This window comes from Condylura cristata, unplaced genomic scaffold (genome assembly GCF_000260355.1).
Source record: "Condylura cristata isolate star-nosed mole 26May11 unplaced genomic scaffold, ConCri1.0 scaffold00006, whole genome shotgun sequence".
NCBI lineage: Eukaryota > Metazoa > Chordata > Mammalia > Eulipotyphla > Talpidae > Condylura > Condylura cristata.
The window spans coordinates 15,319,270-15,329,204 of record NW_004567107.1 but is presented as its reverse complement, the minus strand read 5'-3'; the positions used below and the strand labels follow the sequence as shown (position 1 = coordinate 15,329,204).

General features: G+C 47.0%; 1 protein-coding gene across 1 annotated transcript in view; it reads left to right on the top strand.

Moving 5' to 3' along the window:
* LOC101632562 (chromosome unknown open reading frame, human C9orf43) overlaps window positions 1–9,935 on the top strand; it is a 34,022-nt gene that overhangs the window by 20,914 nt on the left and 3,173 nt on the right. Inside the window, exons 6-15 of the mRNA XM_012721233.1 lie at window positions 2,172–2,235; window positions 3,273–3,412; window positions 3,914–4,064; window positions 4,415–4,475; window positions 4,732–4,838; window positions 5,324–5,384; window positions 8,196–8,249; window positions 8,324–8,400; window positions 9,316–9,382; window positions 9,590–9,930. Coding sequence (XP_012576687.1) covers window positions 2,172–2,235; window positions 3,273–3,412; window positions 3,914–4,064; window positions 4,415–4,475; window positions 4,732–4,838; window positions 5,324–5,384; window positions 8,196–8,249; window positions 8,324–8,400; window positions 9,316–9,382; window positions 9,590–9,930 — 1,123 coding nt within the window. The remainder of the gene's footprint in view (window positions 1–2,171; window positions 2,236–3,272; window positions 3,413–3,913; window positions 4,065–4,414; window positions 4,476–4,731; window positions 4,839–5,323; window positions 5,385–8,195; window positions 8,250–8,323; window positions 8,401–9,315; window positions 9,383–9,589; window positions 9,931–9,935) is intronic.

Sequence of the window (9,935 nt, the reverse complement as noted above, 5' to 3'; positions counted from 1 at the left end):
TGCATTCCCACCAGCAGTGCAGGAGAGTTCCTTTTTCTCCACATCCTCGCCAACATTTGTTGTTGCTAGTTGTTTGAAGATGTGCCATTCTCACTGGGGTGAGGTGGTATCTCATTGTGGTTTTAATTTGCATCTTCCTTATTACGTGATGTTGAACATTTTTTCATATGCTTGTTGGCCATCTGCATTTCCTCTTTGGAGAAGTGTCTTTTTAGCTCTTCTGCCCATCAAAAGATGGGGTTGCAAACTTTTTAAAAAAAATAGTTATTTATTTATGCATACATTTTTGGGCTACAGGCCAGAGGTGGTGGGGGAGGGAAGCAGTGTGTGTGAGAGAAGATTCACCAGGCAGATTGATGAAGTACACTGCTGAAGGGAGCAGCAGGTGGGTCAGGAAAGGTCTGCTATCCCATGTGGGTCACCTGCAGAAGCCAGGGATCAAATTCATTCTGAGGTGACTATGACAGCTTCTTAGTGTGCATTTTAGCCTACTGTACCACCAGGGCGGGCCCTCATCAAAATTTTATCTAGGAATGCTACCCAGTGGAGGTTGTGGTGTTAGAGTTGGACTGTCAGCTTTGAAAGTTAAGAATAAAGTGAAGCTTTTTAACAAGAGACAGAGTGGAAAACTGAGCAGGGAGGGAGGTGATCTGTATCCATTAGAAGATGGTGAGGGAGTGGTAGAGTTGTGTCAAGAAGAACGTCCAGTCATGGACTCAAAGAACCTGTCCTGCCTGGGCTATGCTGACTTCCAAGTCCAGCAGGCCATGGCACGTAGCCATTGGAGCACTGGGGGTTAAGCATGCTCTGAGGTTTTATGTGGAGTATCCTGCCCCAACAGTGTCTGGTGGTTTCTGAGTACGAGTTGTGGACAGTGTGCCAGTTCTGGTTATTACCACGCATGACACCATGTCCCACATCAATCATCCAAAACTGTAGTGTCAACATGTTTCTACCTTATAGGGTGCTGCATATTTATAGGTGCTATCTTATGAATTCTTGGTGTATTTTTGTTTGTTGTCAAAATATGTGTCTCTCTTTGAGCCACTTTGTCTTTATGAGTGTTCATGGTCTGTGAGACATGATTGATGGAAGACTCCATTCTCCAAAGCGGTTGGAGTACATTGTTGGCCAATGCATTGATTTGTTATGCAACACTAGCTAGAGATTGGGCTGTGTAGACTTTGGTCACTTCTAAAACTTGTGTTAGTAGTCTTTTTTCCACAACAAGGGGTGTTAGCATTCTTCAACAGTCAGAACCAACTGTATGTAGGTAGCTGTTTTCAGTCTGCTACCCAGGTCAAATTGTGGTAACTTTATCAGTGGCTGCTTTCCACATACGATCTCCTCCTCATAACTTCTGCAGCTCTGCCATTTCCCCCTCTGCATCTCATGCCTTAAAGAGACAAAGGTAGTGTGGTCTGCCATCTGCAATGGTTCCAAGTACCCCACAGCCAAGATTTTCTTCTTACTTCATTTTCTTCTTTTTCAAGGATCCTGTAAATACTTCTTTATAGACACATTTTGTGTGAATATATGTGTGTGTGTGTGTGTGTGTGTATTTATGTATGTATTAAACAAAAATATTCCTAACAGTTTATTCTTTTTGTGTAAAAAGTTCAGAATTCCCTGGACCAGGGTAGCATGTTGTATCCATGAGGTGATCCAGAACTCCTTTTAACTTTTGGGTCATTATCTTTAGCCCCAAACTTTCATTTTGTAAGATGTTTTAGGGGTCTTTTTAACTACTAGAGTGCCAGCCATCATATCTGTATTTCAGACAAGAAGGAGGGGGAAGATGAGATTGAAAAAGACTTGAATACCTCCTCCGTCCTGACCAGTGAAAATTTACTGGAGAACCAAGTAGATTTGGCCTGTCTTCCTAGAGTCTTAGTTTGTGTGTGGGGAATCCAAGCATTACAAACATCATCACAGCCAAGTATATGATTACTAATTTGGATTAATGCCATGAAAAGAATAATTGGATTGTGTGAGAGAATAGTGGGAAGCCTAATTTAGATGGGAGGGGTTCTTGTTTTTTTATGATCTTTGGGCAGTAGGTACCACTGGGCTGGTATTGTTTAGAGATTAGAATATTAGGTGCAATCACAGACAGCCTTAGTGCTGCTGATTCATGTGTGAGAATAAGTTGTGGTTATTTTTATTTCAAGTCCAACTGAGAGGAAGCATATTGTTCCTAAGCAGTTTGGGAAGAAGGACAGAAAGAAGTCTGCAGTGGTAAGTTTGATGTTTTGGCCAAACTTTTATGACATAACGCTAAGAGTTTTTGTTTTCCTATCAGTTATCTTTCCCCCACTCACTCTCTAATTAAGCAATATCTGTGAAAGAAAGCCTCTCTATAGGAATAATTATCAAACCATTTTTTATTCAGAGATTCTTTCCTTGTCTCCTTCATGGAGGGAGGTGAAGAACACCTTGTAGACATGTTAGAAGGGACCGTTGGGTATTCAGGAAGAGTTTTTTTTTGTCTGTTAAAAACCAGTTCTCGGCCCTCCCTAGTGGCGCAGCGGGTTAAAGCACAGCACTGAGAATCTAAAGCCACTTCTGCATGAGTTCGATTCCCGCCTGCCCCGGAGGTGACCACATGGCGTGGCAGACCTCTCCTGCCCGCCCGCTGCTCCCTTCAGCAGTGTACTTCGTTGATCTGCCTGTTCTGCTCCCCACTCTGTCTCTGGTGAAGCCTCTCACCGCCCCTGAGCCTCTGGCCTTGTACCCCAGTTCTGTATGCACAAATAAATAAATCTTTAAAAAAAAAACCAGTTCCCGGTGTGAGACAGGAATAGAATTTCAGTGGAGCAGGAATTATAATGGCCTGGGCTTTGAATTCTGACTTTGCTCTGGTAGATTCAGGCTTGGGAAGCCAGAGTTGGAAGATTGTTCCACCCACGAGACAGTGCTGTGGCCCAGTTTGTTCATTGCTGAGTCCCCAGCCTTTGCCTCGTGCTTGACAGATAGTGGGACAATGAATGTGTGTTCAATCTGCTCAATAAGTAGATTAATAACCTTTTTTGGAAAATAAAACCTCGACAACTAAGACTCATATGATCTGAATTCAGTGATCCAGGTTGGAGGGTCTGAGGTGGGTGGGGAATGAGGTGAGCCTCAGAGCAGCATTGAAGGCAGGAGTCTGGAAACAGAGTTTCATGTACCGAGGGTGGGAGGGTGGGATATTGCTGGAAAGACCAGCAAGGAGGAGAGTGCTCCAGGGGGTTTTTCTCTTCCAGAGCAGCAAGTCTTCTCTTTCCAGAAAGCAATACTCAAAAATGGACTGGGGGACTCCAAGGATGATGGTGCCTCCCCCCTCCCCAGTACATTTGTTTGAGCAACTCACTTCACATTCCTCACCTCCCTGGAACAAATTTGACATGTTGCCTCAGGATCTATTGAAGGAGTAAGTCTCCTGTAAGCCTGTGTGAGTAACGAGGGGTGAAAAAGTCAACCTGAGCATGGTGGTTTCTTAGACTTACCAACAGGCAGGGATGACAACCATATTCACAGTCATTGTCAAGCCCTTATCTTCACCAGGCCCTGTGCTAAGAACATCACATCTCCGTCAGCCTCCACTAGGAGGTAGATGTTATTATTCTCTTCCTTTCCTGGATGGATGTGGATTAGTGGGAAGCAGAGTAGACATGCCATTTGGGATGAAACAACCATTGAATTTGGTGTTGAAACCTACTGACTGAATTTTGGCGCCTGCTGTAGCGTCAACACTTTCATTCACATAGCTGTAACTAGAGATGTTACCACAGGTGACACTGGTGTTAGCACCGCCTGTTGGACTGGGCTCTTCAGTCCCGAAGGGCGATGTCTTTGAACATGGAGCCCTTTTCACTCTCCTCAGGTACATCTCCAAGCATTGCTGCTGACTGCCTGTCTCTGTCCCTTCCAGCCTTTTGTCAGATAAAGAGAGAACCATTTCTTGTCCAGAGCTGGAGGCACAATTGGCCATGGTGAAAAAGACTCTTCCCTTGGAAAAGAGCCGGCCCGATAGTGCAATTTCTGCTAAGATGTCTCTATCCATACAGCGCCTCACCCTGCAAGTAAGAGCTGGGAGCCTAGGAGTGAGGTGTCTGTCTGCAGGTGTAGACTCTGCGCTCGGGCTGGAAGGGTTGACTTTCTTTCTTCCTGACTTTCTGTCCTTCCACTCTGGACTAGGCCACACAGCTGGGCTCTCTGGAGGTAAAAGCAAAGGTGCCAGGAGGCTTTGAAGAAAGCAACTGCCTGTTTCTCTGTGCTTCCAGCCCACCTTTGCCCCCTAGCCCCCAGCACCACACTGTGTACTCCAGGACTCAAAAAGTGCTGGTTGACTAGAAGGATAAATGCCTTTGAGAAAGGGAAATTTGTACTGTCGAGATTTTCTCCTTTTCTTTTTTTTTTTTTTCCCCTCCAGAGGCCAATGTTGAGATACCCTGGGCATCTGAAGAAATTCTCTTCTAACCCGAAGACAGAAGGCAAGTCCCCAGTGTGGCGAGCTCTGAGCTCTGTGGGGCTGCTCTCCTTCATCTGCACTCCTCATGCTTGTGTCCCCAGTCAGTGATGTCCATGGCCACAGCCACACAGCATCACATGTATAACTCAGTGCCCGGAGCAGCCTCGCCCCTCTGCTCAGTCCCTGGCAGAGGGAGACTGTCGCTGTTGTAGAGCAGCCCTGGGCTCATTGGAGGCCCGTCGGGGAGAAGAGAGTTGAGTGGGCTTTCTGTTCACCAGATCATTGGAAGCAGCAAAAGCAACAGAAGCAGCCGCAGCAGCCGCTGCCGCCGCAGCAGCAACAACAACATCAACAGATGAAGGCGAAGAGACCTACTAAGAAAAAGGTAGAGGGTCTCCCTGGTGGTGTAAGGGTTAAGTTTCAGCACTATCACCCTTGCAGTGAGTTTGATCCCCAGCCCGGGAGGTGACCCACATGGTGCAGCAGACCTCTCTTGTCTCACCCGCTGCCCCCCTCAGCAGTGTATGTCTGTAGATTTTATCTGTTCTGCTCCTCACTCTGTCCCTGGTGAATCCTCTCATGCCTCGCACCTCTGGCCTAGACACCTGTTTTTGTATGCATAAATAAATAAAAGTAAACCTTAAAAAAAGAAAAAAGAAACAGGTAGAGTGGCAATGAGGGGACCCCCAGGGCTTGCTAGAGCTGGGAGAGGCAGAGGTGTGTGCAGCCCAGAATGGGAAGGGTTGGCGAGAGGTGGGATCTTCCTTGTTCTCCGTCTGGAGGTGTTAACTCCTTTCTTTTAGAATTCTTTTGGAAAGTTTTCTTTACTTCCAAAAGTTCTAATTCACTTCATCCTCATATGGATTGCAGGAAGCTAAAAAGAAATCCAAGAGTGACCCAGGGAGCCAGGACGCTTTGCATAAACATTCAGGTGCTGTGGTTCCTGATCCAGCCTTAGTAAGGAGAGTATGGGTTTGGGAGGGACAGAATCCCAGGACTTAGCAGGGGGCAAGGAAAAGCAACCTTTTTCCCCCTTAACCCGTTGGGACCTGCCTTTGTCAAAGGTACTCAGAATTCTCCTTGGAACAGTTCAGTTTGCCTGGTCTATCAAGCAATAGCATCTTTCCATCAAATTTTTACTAAGCAAGTGAGCTTGGCCTGATGTCCATTCCACGTGGGGATTTGGCAGGTGACCACAGGCATGAGCCACAGTCATTTTTCCTCACATCCTACTTTATTATTAAGAGTAAGCCCAGGTTTGGGGCCCTCCCTGGTCGCACAGTGCCTCCCCTTCAGCATGAGTTCTATCCCTGGCCAGGGGGCTGACCCACATGGTGCAGGAGACCTCTCCTGTCTCGCCTGCTGCTCCCCTCAGTCGGCCTGTTCTGCCCCCCACTCTGTCTCTGGTGGATCCTCTCACTGCCCTGCTCCTCTGGCCTATACCCCAGTGCTGTGCATAAATAATTTTTTTTTTTTTTTTTTTTTTAAGAATAAGCCTAGGTTATTGAAGAGAAGACCCTTTGACCAAGGAGGCAGGAAATTGCTGGACTCCTCAGTGGAGCCCCAAAGAGTACTTAAGGTAGCAGAGTCCTGGGCCTGCTACTTCCCTTCCACAAGTTAAGTGTCTGGAGCCCCAGGCCGAAATCAACACACATTTAGATCCTCCTCCCTTCCCTTCACCCTTCTCAGGAGGCAGGCAGCTGAGTGTTCCCTGGAAATCTTTTTCCTCGTGTCCATGCTGGAAATGAGAATGGGTATCTCCCCCTTAAGGAGGCCTTGTCATGCCTGAGCTGAAGGATAATCTTACCCAGGTCCTTCTGGCCTCCTCAGCTTGAGTGCAGCAGGGAGGAGGAACAACGAATTCCCCTAAACCTAAGAAGATTGTTCTGCCCTGCTCAGACTGGAGATTGCTGCTGTATTGAGAAAATAATGGTTTAATCCTCAGGATTCACACTCCAAACCTGGGGCACTGAGAGGGCTCAGTGACATGTTTCCTTAGAAGGATGTTGCTCTCTGGTTTTATTTCCCTTTCCACTGAACTCTGATGCTGGCAGTGTTCTCTAACCTGAAGCTCTAAGAGCACTGCTACTTTCATATGGGAGCTAGAGCCTCCCGGGGTGGAGGTTGGCATCCTTGGGGGTGATGGGCACTCTCCCTGATTCTTCCTGCCTTTTATTCCTCTTCCTGATGCTTCTACTAGCAGCAGTTTTGCTTGGGTGAATGGGGCGTCCCTTTGAGAAAGGCCTCCTAGAAGAGAGGATTTTGCATCGGATCTTGAATATGTGGGAGAGTTTTCCTGCTCTGGAAGAGGATTCCTGAAGAGGACACAGACTGTGCAAAGGCATCTTGGAAGAGCTTGGCTACTCAGAGATCATGGAGCATCCATGTGGCTGTGGGATTGGGCCTTTTTTTTTTTTTAATTATTACAAAAGTTTATTTTTACATCATTTTGTACATTTTTTTTTTCCATCTCGATTGTAATCCCCGCGGGTTTCCCATCACCAAATCACCTGTGTGCCACCACCATATAGTCCCATGCATTTCCCTCCCTTCCCCCCTCCCCCCCGTTTTTGATCCCATTCCCCACTCCATCCCCACAACATGTCTCTGGTATATGGTTGTTCATTATTTTTGTTATTTTCTCGCCTGGTCCATTATACTCCTGCTATGAGTGAAACCATCCGGTATTTTTCTTTCTCTTTCTGGCTTATCTCACTAAGCATGATCTTTTCCAGCTCCATCCAAGTTGCTGCAAAAGACATGTGTTTCTCTTTTTTTGGTTGCTGAGTAATATTCCATTGTATATATGTACCACATCTTTTTTATCCAGTCACCTACTTTTGGGCATTTGGGCTACTTCCATGTTTTTCCAATTGTAAATAAAGCAGCAATAAACATGGGGGTATAAGTATCTTTTTCAATCCTTTTTTTTTTTTAAAGATTCATTTATTTGTGCATACAGAACTGGGGTACAAACCAGAGGTGTAGGGCAGTGAGAGGCTTCACCAGAGACAGAGTGGGGAGCAGAATAGGCAGATTGACAAAGTACACTGCTGAGGGGAGCAGCAGGCAGGTCAGGAGAGGTCTGCTGTGCCATGTGGATCACCTCCAGGGCCGGGGATCGAACGTGCACTGAAGCGGCTTTGGCCAGCTTGCACTGCTGCATGTAATCAGTTGTGCCGCCAAGGAGGGCCTGGGATTGGGCCTTTAAGGGAGAATGATACATCAGGGCCAAGAGGAAGTCCAGGTTTTCTATAGCTGCTGAGGTGTTTGGCCTTTGTCTTCCATGGTGCGCCAGTGGAGGGCTACTGAAAGCAGCCACGTGGCGTTTAAAACACGAATTCTCAGGCTATCCCCAGAACCGAGGAGACCAGAACTTATTAAGTTGAAACCCAGGAGCTGTGGCAACCCAGGCCTCAATGTTTCTTAGAGCTCCCTCGTGCCGCTGGTGTGAGGCAAAGTGAGAACCAGTGCTAGTGAGGGTCACGGAAGTGTTGGTTTTACCTTTTTTTTTTTTTTTTTGCATATTTATTACTATTTTTATTGATGTACATATTACTATTGGCTTTACCTTTTTAAGTGTACTACTTCTGGTGGTAGTTTGGGTAATGTTTAAAGAAAGGAAAATTGAGAATATATGATGAATGAATGTATTTAGGAACCACTTAGGGAAAAGCTGATGCGAAAGGCTCACAAAACTTGAGTTGAGTTTTCTCTTTCTCTCTCTCTTTTTTTTTATTAGTGTTGGGGGAATCTTCAGAAGCCAGTAAGGGCACACTGGAAATGGTACAAGAAGGTAAGAATATTCCTAAGCCGAGAAGGTAGAGTTAAGGATTCTTTTGCCTGCCTTGACTTATCTGTGGTCACTAGGTCATGGAACACTACTACAGTGGGAAGGTGACAAGAAGCAGCAGGAGCAGAAGATAAAAGAGCCCACCCTGAAAGCGGTGAGTGTGTCCAGGGTCATTCTGCTAGCGTCCTGTTTCAGTTCTCCCTTCCTGTATAACGCACCGCCCCAAAGCCTGAAGCTTTCATGCTTTGCTGATTCTCATGATTCTGTGGGCTGGCTGGACAACTTCTCTGGTCTTGCTTGGTGTCTCATGGAGCTGCCTTCACCTGAAGGCTGCACTGGGGCCTGTGGCCTTCCATGAGGCCGTTCCATGTGCTAGTTCGGGTTTCTTGTTAGTGCAGTCATTTCATGCAGGCACGGCACTATTTCATTTTTTTAAAAGATTTTATTTATTTATGCATAATTTTTATGCATAAAGAACTGGGGTACAGGCCAGAGGTGCAGGAGTGGTGAGAGGCTTCACCAGAGACAGAGTAGGGAGCAGAACAGGCAGATTGACAAAGTACACTGCTGAGGGGAGCAGCGGGCGGGTCAGGAGAGGTCTGCCATGCCATGTGGGTCACCTCTGGGGCCTGGGATCGAACGCACACTGAAGCAGCTGTGGCCAGCTTCATGCAGGCGCTTTCTTAAGGGATGGGACCTGAACCTGGAACCAGTGTCACTTCCGCCACATTTATTGGTCTGGAAATCACCAGCCCAGATTCAAGAGAAGATGAAGTTGACTCCACTTCATAGGGAAGGCACAGCATCTGGACACAGGAGTGGGGGACTGTGGCAGTACCTCCTGAGGCATCTCCCCTTAGCCGCCAGCTGGGCATGAGGAGAGGGTCTGGCTTCATCGGGTCAGCCCGGATACAGAGAGTGTTTGATACCGGTTTTCTCTTAGTCTCAGGAGGTGGCTTTTTGTCCTGTCTTAGATCTTACTTTTCCCAAGAAAATAACCTTTTAGAAAAATCCTTTTAGGATTTCCTGAAGTCTTGATTCAAGCTGTTTACACTTTAATGCATTTCAGGGTTCCACAGAGAGACTGAGGAAGAACTACACAGAGATCTGCCTGAACCCCTTCCCCGATGAGGAGAGTAAGTGACTGTGGTGGAGGAAGCTTAGAAAGTGACTTAGGACAGGGCCACTGACTGGTGCTGACAGGATGCTGTGCCTTGCTGAGGGCACAGTCTCCATCCTTCAGGAGGGTTCTGAAGACACTCCAGACCTCCTCTCTCTGTCCTCCATTTGACACAGTGAGGGGTGAGGCGATAGGCACAGTGAAGGCTTGGGTTTTCTTTCAGGTCCTGAGTTACCGGACACAGAACCCATGAAGAGGGGCAGCAGTGCTCAGATGGAGTTTGTGCTGGAAGTCCAAAAGAAGACCCCTGTAGACCTTTCATCTTATACGAAGACAACAAGCTGGAACCCTGAGCTCAAACTGCTAAGGATTCTTCAGGGCTCTGATGAGGGAGAGGAGAACCAAACCTCAGAGGAAGAGAGTGAAGGGACTTTGAGGATACAGGCAAAAGGCGTCACAGAGGGGCAGGCGGAAGGTCTCAAGGAGGGACAGGCAAAAGGTGTCACAGAAGGACAGGCGGAAGTCCTTATGGAAGGGCAGACAGAGGGCCTCAAAGAGAGGCAGGCAGA